The sequence below is a fragment of the Arachis ipaensis genome, chromosome B2 (genome assembly GCF_059453495.1).
Source record: "Arachis ipaensis isolate K30076 ecotype BB chromosome B2, ASM5945349v1, whole genome shotgun sequence".
Taxonomy (NCBI): domain Eukaryota; kingdom Viridiplantae; phylum Streptophyta; class Magnoliopsida; order Fabales; family Fabaceae; genus Arachis; species Arachis ipaensis.
This window is the reverse complement of record NC_142437.1, coordinates 95,170,918-95,189,539: the sequence shown is the minus strand read 5'-3', so window position 1 is coordinate 95,189,539 and position 18,622 is coordinate 95,170,918. Positions and strand designations below refer to the sequence as shown.

The 18,622-nt window shown below is 34.8% G+C and overlaps 1 protein-coding gene across 7 annotated transcripts; it reads left to right on the top strand.

The window, feature by feature from the left end:
- The first annotated feature begins 6,500 nt into the window (after window positions 1-6,500).
- LOC107625516 (Zinc finger C-x8-C-x5-C-x3-H type family protein) lies at window positions 6,501-18,383 on the top strand. Of its 7 annotated transcripts, none has more exons than XM_088503546.1 (11): window positions 6,592-7,155; window positions 10,125-10,516; window positions 11,988-12,078; window positions 12,748-13,241; window positions 13,328-13,450; window positions 13,542-13,700; window positions 15,147-15,239; window positions 15,818-15,934; window positions 16,175-16,249; window positions 16,460-16,677; window positions 17,291-18,383. In XM_088503546.1, exons 3-11 carry the CDS (start codon window positions 12,033-12,035, stop codon window positions 18,054-18,056), a joined length of 2,091 nt encoding a protein of 696 aa, XP_088359672.1. In that variant the 5' UTR covers window positions 6,592-7,155; window positions 10,125-10,516; window positions 11,988-12,032; the 3' UTR covers window positions 18,057-18,383. The 7 variants fall into 7 exon arrangements, with proteins under 7 accessions (XP_016183649.1, XP_088359672.1, XP_088359670.1 ...); XM_088503544.1 differs by having other exon boundaries at window positions 6,607-7,155; window positions 10,068-10,516; XM_088503548.1 differs by lacking the exon at window positions 10,125-10,516 and adding an exon at window positions 10,675-10,728 and having other exon boundaries at window positions 7,092-7,155.
- The last annotated feature ends 239 nt before the right edge of the window (window positions 18,384-18,622 follow it).

Here is an 18,622-nt window from a genome sequence, read left to right as displayed (position 1 = left end):
GCATTCTAAATTGAAATAGTCTTCTTCGACAAAGAGCGATTAAAATGAGTAACAAAACAAATAAAGCAAAATTGGAAGTGAAATTACTTTATTAGTGATGGATCCAAGGAACCCCTAACAGGAAAATTGACAACACAGGTAGTGGTTGTTTGCTGGAACAACCAACAATGTCTGACAGAGTCCAATCCTTTGAACTCCTTCAACTACAATCCATGGTTCGTTGGAAAAACTTTTTGAGCGGGTGAGTCACTGAAAAAGACTACCGCAGGAGCTAAAAGAAACATTAGTAGGCCAGAGAAGAGTACTGGGATAAGGTTTTGCAGTCGGTCGCCGGATACCGGTCAGGAAGGGACTACGATAGGGCTTTCGAGGAATTGCCCTTTGGTTTTTAACTTGTGCAACATTTTGTAAAAATCAATTAATTGCATATTACACCTAATCAAATTGGAGTACATATACGTTAGGTAGTATAATACAAATAACATGGAATACAATATAGTATCACATCATTTAATGAATCAATTAATGAACTTTTGAAAATTTTACTTTGATTAAATTTTACTTTTATTAATACTCTCTAATATGTGTATCTCATTATAATTAAGATTTTATAACATACTCTCAATAATAATATATTCATTATAATATAATATAATATAATATAATATGGAGGAGAACACCTTCATTTGCTTTTATTTGTGTGCATCTGCGTTTTGGTTTGTGTTAATGCTTATTTATAGGCAAATATGTGGTTGCTATCTTTGACAAAAATAATAGTTATGTATTGCAAGGGGCATACCTACTGAGGATATCCACACGCTAATATATAATATTATCTAATACTATTCTTCTAATAGAGGATCATAAGTTAGTAGAATTATACGCTGTCAATGTTCTCAGCTATGAAGGAGCTGGTTATGACATGTTCATCATGATCTGCATGCCATGTAATGATTCATACATGCATAAACATTAGTTGATTGACTTATTCCATAATTTTATGCCTTCTGTTTTTATGCTTAGTTATGCTTAAAGCCTTCTCTTAGAAGATATTTCAACATATTCTTATTTTTTGACAATTTCCCCTTCATTTCTCCTGCTCTTTTAATTTTGACTGACCAGAGATCACAAAACGTTCTAAAATTCAATTTTTTTAAATTCAAATTTTTATATATAAACCTACATTGTCATATTACCCAATTCTTCAACTCTCTCAATCTTACTTTCCTCTGTTACAAACTTGGTATTGAAGAAAGAAGAAGGTAAAGAACAAAATCCATGGATGCACAAGGCAGTTGATGCCGCCGTACCTGATGGCTCCAACATTCAGTTGAGTCGTGGTGATTAAGGAGACAGCAACGGTGGTGGTAGAGGTTACAGCGGTGGATAAGGTTGCGACCGCTATGATTGTGGAGGAGGCTTGGTGGTGGTGGTTGCAATGGTCACGGTGGAGTTCGTGGTGATTATTAATGTGGTGGTGGTGGGTACAGAGGAGGAAAAAGAGAGTAGATTGGAGAAAGAACTGAGCGGCAGGCACAGAGAGCACATGCAGCGAGATTAGGCAAGCAAAGACCACAGCAGCAGCGACAAGAGCATAGCGGTGAGATATATTTATTTCCTGTTATTATTTTTCTTCTTTGATCTCAAATTTCAAAATTTCAATTCTTTTCTGTTCTAATCGGTTAATGTCTCCTTCAAATCTGGTTAGGTTGGAAATGCTGGTGGTGTTAGGTGAAAATCCAAGTGTTCAAAAAATCATTTGTATATATTCAGATTCATTATACAGTATCCAATGATAATGGCTGAGGTTGCTAGAGGCGCTGCTCCTGCTGCAGTCGTGGTGGTTAAGGAAGGATAGGATGGCGAGGTGATGATCAACTCGGTTGCATGGGAATATAAAAGAGGTGTTGAATTTGTTTTTTTTTTCCTTTTTTTTAATCTTCTGAGTTGTTGATTTTGATTTTGCTTTTGTGAATTGTGTAATTGATTAATTTTTATGATTGAACCTTTTATTTGGTTTATGCTAATAATTTTTAGTGTGCATATTGAGTTTTAGCATTATCTGCAAAGTCATGGCCTGATCATAAGCTCATAACTAAGAAATTATTTTCAGCTTACAGCATATTATCAATTATTATTTAATGTTTGCAAAGTTAAGTTATGAACCAAACTATGCCTAAGTTGTGGGTGTTTTATTCTTGGATTTGGTTATGGAATTTGTTGTAGTTATAGTAAGGGTTTTTAGGGTGTGTTGTTGCTTTTGTGAGTTGCAGAAATAATTACCATGTTGAATTAATCATTATCTTATTAATTATGTTTTAATCAATTTTCCTAATTCAGTATTAGAGTCACTTGATAATAAAAATAAGAGATAAATGTTTAATTTTGTTTGTGAAATTGTAAGTGCTATTCCATTTTTGATACTATATTTTGTATTTTAATTTAGTCCTACTGTAATTTCACTAAGAGATTAGATTAAATCATGAAGTGTAGCTTCATAGATTAAATTAAACATTTCTAAAACTCAATTCAATCTAAATTATGCTTATAATTTTCAAGATGAAATTTAAGCTTTACTCTTAAAAATATTGAGAAAAAGAGATATATGCAAACTAGCACGTGTGTGAGTGAGTGAGGTTCACAAATCACAGACAATATATAACAGTGCTAAGGTGTGAGAATAAGAAGTCCATGCTTGGGAATGGCATCTTTTGTAGAGTAAGAAAAAAATAGTACCGCAGTGAAGCATGTGTGTGTGTTTTTGTGTTAGGAAGAAACAAATAGTAAAGATAGCCCGTGCATTAGAATTTCTTATATATGTCAGGTCCACATGAATGTAATGCACATCATAAACATTTTTCTTTTCTAAAGTTTCTTTAGAAATGACTTGAGAATCAAATTTTTTTTTATTTCTTTTATAATTTTTTTCTCATTATAATGATCTATATTGTAATTTAGTAACTTAGTAACTAGATTTAGTTTGTACAGAAAGGCTATGCTGTTATAACTTAGTAACCAAGCACATTGTTAAAGATATAATTGTACGGAACCTTAACTGAATTATTTTTTGTTTCCCTTTTCCTTTAACTATTTGGGGCAAAGTTTTATGGCAATAATTTTAACGACAACCTTTTGATCCCCAAAATTATGTTGTGTACAATACATAATGTGTTTGTTGGTTATTAGTTATTACTACAAACTATCGCACCTTTTAGGGGATTGCCAGAAGGGACATGATAGTATATGTATTATTATCCATATATTAAGTCAGAAATTTGATATCAAAATTTCGACAAAAACTTTGAGTGCTTTGTTTTGTTGAATGAAATCATAAAGATTACTTATTTATTAAAAATTCCAGGAAGCATGTGTGAAATTTAAGTGTAGCTTTTGGTTTTCAGTTTTATTGGTGAGTTTTTTTTTCTCTTCTTTTTGGATCATATTCAATCCTTTGACCAAAAATAGGTACATATGTTATTATGTTAGCAAATGTAATTATTTGACTCATTTGATTTAGTTTACCAAATATTCTGATATTTACTTTTGGCCAATAAAGAAGATGAATTTGGTAAGGGAATTAGAAAGAGACTTGAGGATTGCTAATGTCAGCAGGATCATAATATAAGCTAAATCATGTTTTAAATAAAGGTTGACAACATTAACTACTTAGTGGAGGAAGAAGATAATCTGTTAGTGATGGTAGCTTTTGTCGTCGCATAGGTCTGAGATTTTATTTAATTACTACAGTTTGTAAAATAAAAAATACTATTTAATTATGTATTTATTTATTTGCTTATGTCGTTATCTTTTTAAATTTTCTTTTCTTTCCAATCCTATATACTAAAATTGGAATGCATCTTATGGTGTTTGTTGTTAATTCACTTAGTTGAAAATGCTTTTCATTCATTCCTTGTAAAGAAGGATATTGCAGCTAGTTTGATGCTCAATTTATCCTTCTTTGATCTTGCTCATGATGCTCTCAACTCACTTGGCTTCCTCAAAGCAAATCTCTAGGTGGCTACCTTTTCTTTCTCTGCATTTAACTACTTAAGTGTTTCATATGATCTCTCATTTTAGTTCTGACTAAACTGTTTTTATCTTCTCATTCCTGTAGTTATTTGCCAACTGAATATTTTTTGGTGTTGTTGTCAATTTTATCCCTAAGCAAACACTTATTCTCACTTCCAGTGACAAGAGTAGAAAGGTTTATATCAAATAATTGTATTGTTCCCACTCTTTTAATTATGTTCACTTTAATTTTTTTTGCTCCTCATTTTTAATCAAATTGATTTCCAACATTGTTGTATTTGTGAATTTCTATTTAGTTCTAATATGTCTTTTTCATTTTTCACACTGTTGATGGTTTTGATTTTATGGCATTTTCTTTTGCTTACTCATAGTAAGTATAATGGTATTATAATTTATAAACCGCTACTTGAGAATGACAAACTCACAGTAAAATATTATGGATTCTCTAAAAAACTATGAAGTTTGAGTTTCTTAATCCAAATCAAACATAATTTATTCAAAGTATTATTATTTCTGAGTAAGCATTGCAGTATTTTAAAAATGTAACTCTAAAATTGGTTGTAGTAAGTTGAACAACATGAAAAGAAAAAACATAAAGAGGCATATCCACTTCTTGACAAAATTGTGTTTAATAAGGCCTGTAGAATGCATAAAGTTTAATTTTAGTTCCGTAACCTATCATAATGAATGTATATGAACTATAAATTATTATAATCAAGTGGTGTCTCTGGAATCAATTTTTCGAAGTTTCTTCCATTGGCAATTACTTTTGCCTTCCTCGTTTTTGCATTGCTATTAATGGATATGTGAGAAGAACATTGAAGGTTAAGTGAACTAAGTAATCATTATTTTGAAGGGATTATATGTTCTGATGAAAAGGCTTTTTTTATTTTTAAGTAAATGATTTTTGTTCCAAGTTTTTTTCCTTTATACAGAAAGCTCAATTCTTAAGTATTGGTTGGTGGTTCTCTCTGTATCTAACCATATAGACATTTTGGTAATATAGGTACAACTATGAATTATTATTATCATGATGGTATTTTTGTACCAACCATTTCTACATAGAACAGAGTAATAAATTGGACACTGAATAATTATATAAAATGTAACGTTTATTTTATAAATGTACTAGAAAATATAATAACCTGATTGGAGATTATGTTGGTGATTGTTTTGATATTTTGTAGTTTTTTATTTTTAATTAGGTTTATATGGAAGGTAGTCACAAAAGGGAATAATTAAATACTTGATTTGTATTATTTAAAATTTAAATTATGTTTGAAGGGTTCATATTTGAACATAAACAGTAGAATCAAAGCTTATGGCCAAAGATTTAGGAATTTGAATTATACTAAGCAATTGTCTATCAGTTCAACTAAGTGAAACTAATTTTTCTTGCAGATATAAAATCAGTATTATAAATGTTATATTTAGGGAGGTTTTCAAAAATGTTTTGAGGTGATTTTTTGTGATTTTGTTTCTTTCATGGTATCGATGCAGTATGTAATTATCATGGGATGTGGTGTAGATTATTTCGTTTAATGTTAGATAATTCATATTCGAATATGATTCGAGGTTATTATATGTGGTTCTTTGATTTATGTCCGTGCAACGCACGGGTCATTTCCTAGTTATAACAAAGAAAAGGTAAAGGGAGATTTAAACGGAAAAAGTTGTTGAATGTTTTTCCATTTTTTTTACCGTATTCCAATTCGCAACAGATCTTATTTCATTTAATAATTTGTCATTGGTTAATAAATTGTTATATATGCCAACGAGCTATAAAGTCTTCCCTTTTCACCTAGAGAGGTATCGAATTCAAGTTTTATTCCTAATTTTAGAAGAAAAAAATTGTTATATACACAAGACGAAATTTAAATTTCTGATATTTATTTAAACAACCTAGTAATTAACCACCATAAAATCTAAAATTGGTGTAATGTTCTTCAGTTTACTTGTTCAATACATTCTCCGGTCTAATTTGTGGTCGATTCCTTAGGTAACATTTAGTTTCAAAGACACAAACACAGAGACATAGATACATTAGTATATGTTCATTGTGTGTTTATTAAAACACAAATTTTTTATGGATATATTAGTACATAAATGTACACAGAATACATGTATTTAGTATTTTTTTTAAAATATTAAGATACAGAAACACAATTAATTGGACACAATTTTTTACATTTTTATCCTTTATTAATTTTTATACAATTAATTTTTACACTTTTATTTTTTATCAATTTTTTAAACTTTTATTCTTTATCAATTTTTTATTTTTTTATTAATTTTTATAAAATATAAATTTTTTTATATTTTATTATGTCTTATTCAATATTTTATCAAATATAATACATATATAATTATATACTAATAATTTTTGTCTATGTTTTTACTTTTTAATGTCTATGTCTTTGTATTTCTATCTCCATAAAGACATAAAGCAAACACTATCTTAATATTTTGGACATGGCTTTGGGCCAGAAAACCAATCCGCATAAAAACCCGACCCACACACAACAATCCCCAAATACAAGCATTCAAACAACATCCATCCCTCCCCTTACGCTGCCCAGATCTCCGCCGCCACATACAGCGCCGCCGGTCCCTCTAAACGTTCTTCTCTGGCCTCCCTACGCCCAAATCCCATACTTGCCCCTGCCGACTTGCTATTCGTCGCCAATCTCATCCGTCTGTTTTGAATTTCACATCGGGTCAGGTTGCCAAGTTCATCCTCTGCCGTTCTGAACACTACCTGATCTTGGGATTGACTCATCTTCTCTTTTGATTTCGTCGCCATTTCCCCCGCCGTTGAGACTCCCATCGTCGTTTTGGTCCTCCTCAGCGGCGCCGGTGATCCTATTTTGTTGGCTGGTGTCCCAATTTCCTTAAATAAACCCTCTAACACCACCCAACCTCACTAACACCATAGCATCTCTGTCTCTACCACATCCGCCGTCCTTCGACCACTTCCAACGCTCCGTCCACACCTCCACCTATCCACAACCTCGCTGCCGCCGTGCCCAATCCCAAGAACAAGGTTTATCTCGCCAGCCAAGGCTGCACATCTCCAAACGAGGATCTTGTTAATGAGTACGTTCTCGCGGTTTTCTTCACATTAAGGTAATGAAGGTTCTGGATAGATTTAAATTGAGAACAAGATTATTATTATTATTATTATTATTTTGGATAATCCAGAACAATAAAATTTATGTGATTATAATCAAGGTTCTGAAAGTCGTTCGAACCAACCGGTCAAACCGCGAATCGAAGGGAATAGCGGTTCGGACAGACGTTGAAACCGAAGATTTGAAAAACCGACGTTGGATCGTCAAACCGGCCGGAAACCGGTTAGCCGAACCGAATTAGAACCCGGCCGGTTTTTTAAATTTTGCAAAACGTCGTCGTTTTGCTGGGATGCCTAGCCAATTACACAACCCCAATGTTCAGGAAATCGAACCGGATTGGCCGGTCGGACCGGTTTAACCGCGAACCGACAATACCAACGGTCCGGTCAGGAATGTAAAACCGGAAATCGTAAAACCGGTGAAAACTGTTGAGCCGGCCGATCGGGCCGAACCGGAACCCGGCCGGTTTACACAAAAAAGGGAAGCTCATTCGTTTCTTTCTCCTTTCTCCCTTTCTTTCTTTCAGTCAGAGAAATCACCCAAACCCTAAGTACTGTAAGCCCACACCACCGCCACAAGGAGTGGCATACTGCGGCCGTCCGTCGCACTCAAAGTTCGCCATCCGTCATCTAGCTTCCCTCGTGCTCCAAATCTTCAACCCCTGTTCGCTGTCACCGATTGCGGTTGCTTCCTCGAGCTCGGCGTCCGTCGTCTTTGTCTGCTCAGCCGCGCTTCCGTCGCCGTTTGTTTGCCGTTCACGTTCGCGTCTTCGTTCGCGTTCTTCGCCATTCGCGTTCGCTCGGCGTTCACCGTTCGCGTTCACTCGCTGTTCACCGTTCGAGTTCGCGTTCGTCTGGAAGCCACGTTGCTCTGCTTCAAACTCTGCCACCAACCCGCGCGCTCCACTCAGCCGTCGAACTGCTCTCTTTTGTCCCCGCTGTGAGTCCCCTAAACCCGCCACCAGACAATACACTCACACAACACAATACTCTTCTTTAAACTCTGCAACTTCTGATTTCTATTACAATAAGTAATTATTTGATTTGGTAGTGGTTTGGATTTTTTCATAGACTAAATTAAAGTTATAATAGTTATGTTCTCTTCTCTATCACATTGAAATTAAGGTTTGAATTCTCTTATTTCGTTTTAATTTTACCGCACTCAACATGTTTGATGAAATGCTTTAACCATATTTCTGGTTGGTTTTATAATTTCTAGCTTTTAGAAACTTAGTAAGTTGATTGCATGTGAAATTAGAATAATTGGATCATAGTAATTAGGAAATTTTAGCTGTACAAATAGCATCTTTGCAGAAAACATGTTAGCATGATGATTCCACTTGCATTAGTGTTCTTCTGGTAAATTTTTTAACTGTTATTGTGAACTTCTTCTGTTACTTTTATTTATTTTTTTTGTTTTGTTGTGATTTTCTGTTCTTGAATTTGTTAAGTTGATTTGCTAAATTGTTGGGCTGCTGTTGTTTTAATTTGTCAAATTGTTTGGTTGCTGCGACTTAATTTGTTGGATTTTCTATTTAGGTCTTGTTCTTGTTTATTTGCTAAATTGTTGTTGTGTATTTATTGTTTATTTGCTGGATATTGGTGATCATTGTCTTTGAGATTATTTACTATGCAGGTTTAGTGTCATCACTGTTTTGGAATGTTTTATAATGTACTAATGTTTGTTGCTGTTTTGTAATTGCTGGTTGCAGGTTTAGTGTGATTATTGGTTAATGTTTTGGTTTAGTGTTCTCTCTTTTCCAGATTTTCCTTCTCCCTGTATTTCTGCATGTTGCTGAATTGGTAATCAATAAATTTGCCTTTTTGCTGTAACTCGGGACTTTACTAGGATTTGTTAAATTTGTTGCTGTTACTTGCATTTGTTGCTGAATTTGTTGCTTCCCAGTCACAGAATCAGAACAGAATGCTCAGTCAGTGTTTGATTGATTGGCTTTGCTCACCGATTGTATTTGATGATAAATTTTAAATTGATAACTTTTAAATTTCAAATTTTAAATTTGCACTGCCCATGTTACTGATTCACTGTTCTTTCAGTGCTTTTTGTTGTTGTTAATCATTGTGATGAGCTTTGTTAAAATTTGCACTGCCTATATTACTGAGTGTTCTTTCCGTGCTTTTTGTTGTTGTTAATCATTGTGGTGAACTTTGTTAAAATTTGCACTGCCTATGTTACTGATTCACGGATTCATCCCTCTCGTCATTATCATTGGCATGAACTCCGAACCAAAGCCCCAACTCTCTGGATAAAATTGTAATGAAAGCTTATTGGGACTTTTTCTTCTACTTAAGGTATGAATCAGAATGATGAGGCCAAGTTGTGAATACACAAGTGTCAACGGACTATAATATATATTGAATTTGTGACATTAGAAGGGTGTAATAATAACAATAATGGAGTCATGTTACTTGAATATTGAGGTTTAACATTTAAACTCTCAGCTTCTCAGCCCTGTTTGATTCTTCATCTCAGGCAATTGAATCGAATCAACCAGGCCTTCCTTTTCTTTTTCTTTTAGTTGATTCTTAATTTTTCTAATATATGTAACTTTCTGAATCAAGTGGATCAGATTATGTAGTTTTCTTGATTTGGGATATTTTCGAAGACGCATTAGAAGAGCTATTTTATTATTATGTTTGCTATAATAATATTCACATGTTCTGTATGCTTGTGATTGTTTCGGTGTTTACATTTTCTTTCCAAGTCACTTGCTGTGGTTGTTCTCTGAGTTAAGGCTTTGTATGTGTGTGTGAGAATATGTGATAATGTTGAATGCTGTTGCATCTAATAGGAGTTCTTGGAGTACCCTCATCTTTGGTCCTTTATAATTTATTTATTATTTTATTCTAAAACGGTTTTTTTGGTTGAACCACCGGTTGGACCGGTTAGACCAATAAACCAGTGAACCAGTGACTAAAGCGGTTTGATGACCGGTCCGGTTTTCAGAACCTTGCGCAACCCAGCAACCTTAGCTCCACACAACGGCTAAACGCGAACCCATCCCTCCCATCACCCTCAAGCTCCTCCTTCCTCTCACCGTCATCGATCTCACTCCCTCACCTCCGTCCATCTCCCGCCGCTGTCGCCGAAACGAGCTTCGAAGCCACCGTCATCGTGCAGCTCTGTTCCACCATCGTGCAGCTACTGTTTCAGCTTTGAAAGCACCGTCGCGCAGCTCTGTTCCATCGTCGCCGGGCTCGCCTCCTTCCTCCGTCGCGCAGCTCTGTTCCATCGTCGCCGGCGCTATCTCTGTTTCACCTGTCATCCCTTCGGTCGTGCCCTTGTCCCCCTCTTGCTCAGGATCTGCTCTGCTCTGTTCTAGGGCTTCTAGCTTCTAGGTATTTTTTTAATAATAATTATTGAATAATTGTTGTTAGTTAATTTGTGAACTTGTTATGGGTTGAATAATTGTTGAATAAGTGTTAAGTAATCTGTGAATCTTGCTGTTTTTACTGTGAATTACTCCATTTTAATGATTCTGATAATTCATCTGCAGAAGATGATGGGGTCTTCAGGCTTGAATCCTTTGAAACTAAGTGTTGCACGTGGGGTATGCCTGTTTTGTGTCTTCTTCGCTGCTGTGCTCTGTTGACTGTTGTGCTATGTTTTTGTGTTCAATTAAAATTTTTCTTTGAGAACTTAGTTTTGCTATGCTTGATAAATTGTGCCAATTATGCATTTCTTGAAATGCCTCTGTAGATTCTAAATAGTGCGTTTCATGTTTCTGATTTTGATAATTTGAGTAGTTTATGAAGCATAGTTCACTGTTATTGCAAATGATTTGGGACTGCTTTTGAGGAGTGTATGAAGTAGTTTACTTGCTGTGTTTGGAGTTGTTTATTAATTAAATTGGTTAATTTGTTATTTGAGCCATGTTACAGCTTGTTAAATAAAGTTTAAAGCTTCAATATCCATTTATTAGTTGGCAATGTTAATATTATTAATAATATTAATAATAATACTAATCACAAAGTGGAGAGGGATTGTAGAATTTGTCACATAGGTTTGGAGAGTGATAGTTCTGAGTCTGGTGTTCCAATTGAATTGGGTTGTGCTTGTAAAGATGATTTTGTTGCTGCTCACAAAGTATGTGCTGAGATATGGTTTAAGATTAAGAAGAATTTGAGTATAAATCCCATCTTTACTTTATTCTGTTTAACTGCAAAATTTGGTTTTTGATCTTTTTTAATGCTGAATTTGATTGATTCTATGGATATTTTAGACACCCTTTTGTTTATGATTCATGGAATTGAGAATTGGATTGTTTGGTACTGTTCTATATGCATAGTTGTTCTATGTCTTGGTGCTGAGTTTGACAAATATTCTCAATTACTTACAGTTATGGTTTCCTTCTTGGATGGGATTTTATTTTTCCAAGAGAAATCATAGAGAATTAGGGTTGTGAATTGTTTAAAAAAAAAACTTGAGTTTGTATTTTGATAAGATCATATGGTTTTGATTTATGACATTTCATGTAGTGTTTTAAATTTGGAAGATATTTTAAGATTTATATTAGACTATAATTATATTTTAGTATGTATATTTATAATTTAGTTATTATTTTACTCTAAAACGGTTTTTCCGGTTGAATTACGGTTGGACCGGTTGGATCAATAAACCAGTGAACCAATGACTAGAGTGGTTCGATGATCGGTTCGGTTCTCAGAACCTTGATTATAATTGCGATTATCTAATAGTTGCGCAACATCACACCACCACATTTGTATATAAAATATGGTATCATTCATTAAGAAATATACCCTAAAATCTACAAATCGATGATAAGCTGAAGTTGAAACTGGATTGCAGGTTTTCTACAATCTCTATGAATTGAACGTGACATAATACACATATATGGCTTCAAATGAGATTCTGACATCTGCTGCGACAAACCCTGAAGGTCTGTTTGGGTTTATACTTTCACAGTTTGCATTACTAATTTTTATCTTGCTGCTGCTTTTACTTCAATTCAAGCCTTGTTTGCTCAGTATATCCCAAATGCTTAATGAATAAATTTCAAGTCTATCACTTCTACTTGTGATAATTGTTATTTGCATTGTGACTATATCGATTTTACTCGTTGGATTCTGCGTGCCTTTATGTGTAATATTTTAGTTTTAAATTCTGACTAAAAAAGGTACATACCATATAGTTACCACTAGTGTAAGCTGCCACAGATTGAGCTAAAGCTAGATTTATAATCATATAGATATTATCTAATAAAATGAACTTTTAAATTGGACACCTTTGCAGAATGAGTTTTTAAGGGTGGAATTTAAATCTAGAAGTGTATAAAGTTCATAAACCCTTTCTGTGGCTGAGTATTTCACCTTCAATATAATTTGTTTAGTTGTTTATTTATCCTTATCATTATTGATAACGTTGTCTATGTTGAGATTGTTGCGAAATTTTTATATAGCTGGTCCCAAACTTGGATAAAAGAGGAGTGGGTTAGGCTTGCAAGTTGCAACAGCTAACGTAAAACTTGTCGAATCTCAATGACACGAATCCTTGTGATTATTGACCTAAATTATTCCTGTCATGCTAAGCATGTTTATAAACTTGTCAGTTCTGACTGAAGCGGCAAAGATAAAGGAGAATAAGGGAGAAGAAGAAGAAAAGAAGGAGATGAGTCGGAAGGAGAAGCGGAAGGCATTAAAGAAAATGAAACGGAAGCAAATCAGGAAGGAGATTGCAGTTATGGAGCGGGAAGAGGAGGAGGCTCGCATCAACGATCCCGACGAGCAGAGGAGGATGCAACTCCTGGAGCAGCAGGAGGCTGAGAGAATGGAGAGTGACAGGAAGCTTTTCGAGGAAAGAGAGAGGGCTTGGATGGAGTTACAGCAGAGGATCCAGCAGCAGCAGGAGCAACAACAGCAACAGATAGACCTTCTTGAAGAATCACAGTCGGCACGCAATGATAATGGTAGTGACAATGATGATGATCAATGGGAGTATGTGGAGGAAGGGCCTCCTGAGATTATCTGGCAAGGAAATGAGATTATCCTCAAGAGGAACAAAGTGAGGGTTAGGGTTTCAAATAAGGAAACAAAACAAAATCAGGTATTATCATAGCTGCATCCTTCTGTTGTTCAAAGAATTTCTTTCAACCTTATTTAACACTGTTGTTGTTGCTCATGCTGTTGCAGCATGCTGATGATGCTGATAGACCTACCTCAAATCCTTTACCCCCAGAATCTCACTCAAATACATTCGCTCAGCAGGTGCTGGAGAATGTTGCTCAACAAGTACCCAATTTCGGAACAGAACAGGTTATTTAGTTCTTATCTTATGTTGATCTTGCTCTTTCTCCTTTCTTAATTCTCAATGTGCTTATCTCGTTTTTTTGGGTTATCATGGCAGGACAAAGCTCATTGCCCTTTTCATTTAAAAACTGGAGCATGCCGATTTGGTCAACGTTGTAGCAGAGTCCACTTTTACCCTGATAAATCCTGCACCCTTCTGATGAAAAACATGTACAATGGTCCTGGCCTGGCTTGGGAGCAAGATGAAGGCCTTGAGGTCTGTTAATGCTGCTTTTGTGCCTTCGCTGTATCCTCAAAGGAGCTCATTACAATTTCCTTTTTTTTTTTTAATTTTATTCTGCAATTAGTTACTTTATTATATAATAGCGGTTTTCTATCTTATATCAAAATATGCCTTTTACGTCTTTTGTCTACAGCTGTTTCATTTATCAATAAAAAATGAAAGCATCCATGTCAATGGTCTATTCAGTTCAATTATTTTTCTTGTAGATATTCTCTTGTTCTTTAACTTGATAATAATCAGATTCATTGCGGTGGAGGCTCATGGTTTTGGTCTTGGTATGGTGGGTCAAGATTAACGATATTAGCTGTTGTATCCTTGGGGATATCTATGAAATATTGATCGTCCTCCCTTGTTAGTAACTTAATCAACTATTTTCTTTTGGTTGTGTTTGACTTTTTTTTCCTTTTAATACCTATTCTTAGATGTGTTTATTTAGTATCTGAGTCCTTTTTCTATTACCATTGGCATCATATGTTTGCAACTACTTTCAAGTTTCAATATTTGATATTTTCTTTGAGGTGGGAGGATTTTCTTCTTCATGATGTTTCAATCAATATTTTATATCTATATCACATTTTAGAATGTATTCATTAATTAGATTGTACAGTTAAAATTCATACTTTTAAATTTCACAATGTCCAAAATCTCTTGATCCTTAACCATAAATAGTTGTTGGGCAATATTCAAGCCATGGATTGTGGAGCTATGTTGCAGATATCACCAAATGGTTTGAGATTATTGCAGCCAGACATAAAAATGGGGATGAAGTTAGTTGGTTCTTGAAAGTACATTGCTTTGTGTGTGTGGGTGGGGGAAAGGAAAATTTTTATGCATTGCCAGAATTTATGTTGATAAAATCTGTATTGTTTCATATACGAAACTTATATTCCATTATGCTTCTGTGTTTCATTGGTTCTTGCTTGCTTAGCTATAGACTCATTGATCCTATTAGTTATAGGAAAATCCACTATTTTATTATACTCTATTTTCATTCAAGTTGTGTGAGTCTAGTATGCTTAGATAAAGATAATAAAAACTGCTCTTTGTAGGCATCCTAGTGTATAACTTTTTAAAATTGATACGTATAATTCTTTTAGCCGATACAATCCTTACTCCACGAATCTTCTTGTCATCTTAAGAATCTTGCAAACTAGTGAACTTTCATCCCTTATGCACGAACAAGAAGTGCTGAATTTGGCATCTGCTACTTCTTTTGGCTCTGTTTTGATCCCTATTGCACTGCTGAGATAGCTGAAACTGGGATCGAATTATCTTCACTGTTTTTGGTTATGTAGGCCTTATAGTTAATATTTTATCATTTGTATAGAAATAATTGAAAGCTAATATTCTAGTACTTGGTATATTTATTACATTGTCAGAATCTAAAATCCTTATTTGACTTGTTTACCGATTTTTCAGTACACGGATGAGGAGGTTGAACGCTGTTTTGAAGAATTTTATGATGATGTTCATACGGAGTTCCAGAAATTTGGAGAAATTGTGAACTTCAAGGTTCTTTTGTAATGCTTTTCATATACTGAAAAGTTTTCTGCATGAAGTTTTGACAAATAGAGACGCAATATGTTTGGTTGTATTGAGATAGAGACAAATGGAGACACATTGGACCTGAAATACACTCATCTCCGAAGGAAGGGCACTAGTGTCTCTATCTTCAGTGTCTGTCTCAATGTCCTATTTCACCCTATCTCTTGTTCCAAACACAACCTTACATAACTATTGTGGTCTTGCTTTGAACTTTACCCGCAATGATCCCTTGTCTTCCGGGTTTTTTCATAATGTGTGTTTTATTGAGTTTTTCGAGGCGCGCGGGGTGTTTTGGGGGGGGGGGGGGCAAGAGGTTATATATGTATCAAACAATTTTGTAAGTGAAATAATTCCTTCAAGGCAACCAGGGATATCACATTTTTCATTCTTGTTACTTGTGAGCAATTAGAAGACCATATTTTGGTACCAAATTTGAAACACGTTAAAAATTTTTGAATTTTCAGGGGCATGAGTTGGTTTATCCCTTCCTGATCTTCCTTTTTCTCCAACTTATGCAAATGCTTATTTATCCTTATTTCTGTCAGGTGTGTAAAAATGGTGCATTTCACTTGCGAGGAAATGTCTACGTTCAGTATAAACATTTGGACTCTGCTCTGCTTGCTTACAACACTGTTAATGGGCGCTACTTTGCTGGGAAACAGGTAATTCATTCCCTGTTTATTCTTGATGAATATCTTGAATTTTGTATGAGCATATGAATTTCACAAAGATCCAATTAAGATAGAAATTCATGGGTCTTGGGACTTCTGCCTCTCCTTTGTTCAATATCCGGGAAATTCCCAGTATTGTATTGACCAGCTGTAAGGACTAAGGCCGTAACTCCTGCTATCCATGGAAACCCTGAGGATGTTTGATGAAAAACTGGATGTGTCTTATTGCAGGTAAGTTGTAACTTTGTTAGTTTGACAAGATGGAAGGTTGCCATATGTGGCGAGTATATGAAGTCAGGTTACAAGGTATACAATTTATCAGTGATTTATATTTCGTTCACCTAGTATATATTACATATAGCTTTGGATACTGAAAACACGTGTGGTTCATTTGTAGAAACGATGTGATGACTTGGTTTCAACTTCAAACTTTAAATATTTTTTTTATCCCTTAAATTAATTTAAGGGTTGAAGGTCAATTTGTTGATGCTGTTCTTTTCCGCTGCATGTGAACAGACTTGTTCTCATGGAACAGCGTGCAATTTTATACACTGTTTCCGAAATCCTGGTGGAGACTATGAATGGGCTGATTCTGATAGACCGCCCCCAAAATATTGGGTGAAAAAGATGATAGCATTATTTGGTTATTCTGATGATTATGAGGCTTTAGGGGAGCGAGAAAATTTGAGTTTGCAAAAGAATACCGGGGAGATGTCAAGATCAGATTCTTTCAGGTATGCTTTCACTTTGTTGTTCCTCATTCTATGGCAATAAATGGTGTGAATTTTAACGGACCAACTAGCTACTACCATTTTATCAATATGCTTGAATTTGGACCTGCTTATATTATTTGAAAAATGGAGCAAAAGCTCCAATTGAGGGTGGCGTGGTGCACAAGCATGTCACATTACACAGACAGCCTAACTTTATACAAGAGCCAGTGGCTGATTTCACAACATGAACTGTGACCTTTGTCATAGGGGCTGGAGATAACTATTGGTCCAAAATTCCCCCTCAAAAATTCCAACTGATAAATTAACCAAAATTTCCTATCAAATCTGTGCAAAGAATTTTGCAGGCTACACTCAGGCTTGCATTCTTGTGCTGCAACAAAGGCTGTCTTATATTTGAGGGAAAGTAACTAATTGTTAGCATTAGTCTAATAAAATTTGATTTAGAGGAAATATGGCTTGGAATAGCATTTTGTTGATTTGAGTCCAAATTTTCAATTTGCAAACTGGAACCATATTTTATGTATGAGGCAAATATTTTGTTCATGCCAGGTTTTATGTATATTTTTTATATGTTAATTTATACTCATTCTTATAGTATGAGAATCTTTTGCAGGTACCACTCAAGTAGATCAAGATCTAGGGAGAGGGATCAGTTGAAAAGTTATTCTAGCAGAAGAAAACATGGAGACGAACGAAGGCAAAGAACTCCCGATGAGGGATGGAATGCCAATTCAAAAGAGAATCATAAAATTAAGCACAAAACTCCGGTTTCCGAATCCAGTAGGGAATGGCTAGAAAAAGATGAAAATAGGGAAAGTCACCATAAACATTACAGAAAAAGCTCGTTACATAGTGACAAGGATGACAGTCGCAGAAGCCATGATGAGGATTTTGATACAGATTTGGCTATAACTGGTAAGGACGATGAAGTAGAACATGGAAAAGAACGACGACACTGTAAGAAAGGGAAGAGAGATAGAAGGGATCGGATTTATGAGTCCGAATCAGAGCACCATACCAGTAGAAGGAAAAGTTCACGGCATCACAGTAGGGACAATAGAACCGGTGAAGCTGAATCTAATAAAGATTTGTTTGATCAAGGAGACTTGGAACCTCATGATAGCTCTAGGAAAAACACGAGACACAGGAGGTTTAACCATCGAGAAGACAACAAAGACTATGATAGTGAACATGATGAAGTTGATGGAGATTGGTCACGGAGAGAGAGACACAGAAGATCTGGCTATCGAGAAGACATTAAAGACCATGAAAATGAATGTGATGAAATCAATAGAGGTTGGTCACGGTGGGATGGGGACGGAAGATCGCATCATCATAAAAAGAAGCGCTCAAGACACCACTCACCAGATGTCATCTAAGAATGCAAGTAAGAAGAGTTAACTTTTGTATTCCTGTGATGATACTTTATCATCTTTTGTACAATCTCTTCTACTGTTCCTTTTTTTTTTTTTTTCTTTTTTTTCCTTCTATGAAACAAAAAAAGAATGCAAGTCAAACGAGCATCAGAAGGTTTGTTTCTGTAAATTCTCATATGATAGTGAGGAGACTGGTTATGAACATTGGTTAAGAGAGCTGTGAAAATAGTTGTAGTCAGATGATTTATTCTTTGCATACCGGACGTGGTAGGAAAAGAGAGATTACTAGTAAGATTGTTTCAATTAAAGTAATGAAAATCTTTTTCAAGATATATGACTTTGGTGTTGCTTAGTACTGGTGGCACACCTGTAGTTCGCTAGTAATAAATTGTATTGTTTTCAATACCTTGCTTCCTACTTGAAATTAAACTCGTGTAATTTTGGTTACTTCTGTTATTTTACAACTAAAAAAAAACCTGATAATTGTACTGGTATATCAAGCAAATATTTTGTAAATATATAGACTACAGTAAGTATGAAATGATTATGTTAAAATGAAACTAAAATAT

Excerpts from the sequence above, each read along its gene's own strand:
- LOC107625516 (XM_016328163.3), top strand. The coding sequence starts at position 12,033 with ATGGCTTCAAATGAGATTCTGACATCTGCTGCGACAAACCCTGAAG. Across the intron at positions 12,079-12,747 it reads TGCTGCGACAAACCCTGAAG|TTCTGACTGAAGCGGCAAAG; the intron begins GTCTGTTTGGGT and ends TAAACTTGTCAG. Across the intron at positions 13,701-15,146 it reads AGCAAGATGAAGGCCTTGAG|TACACGGATGAGGAGGTTGA; the intron begins GTCTGTTAATGC and ends CCGATTTTTCAG.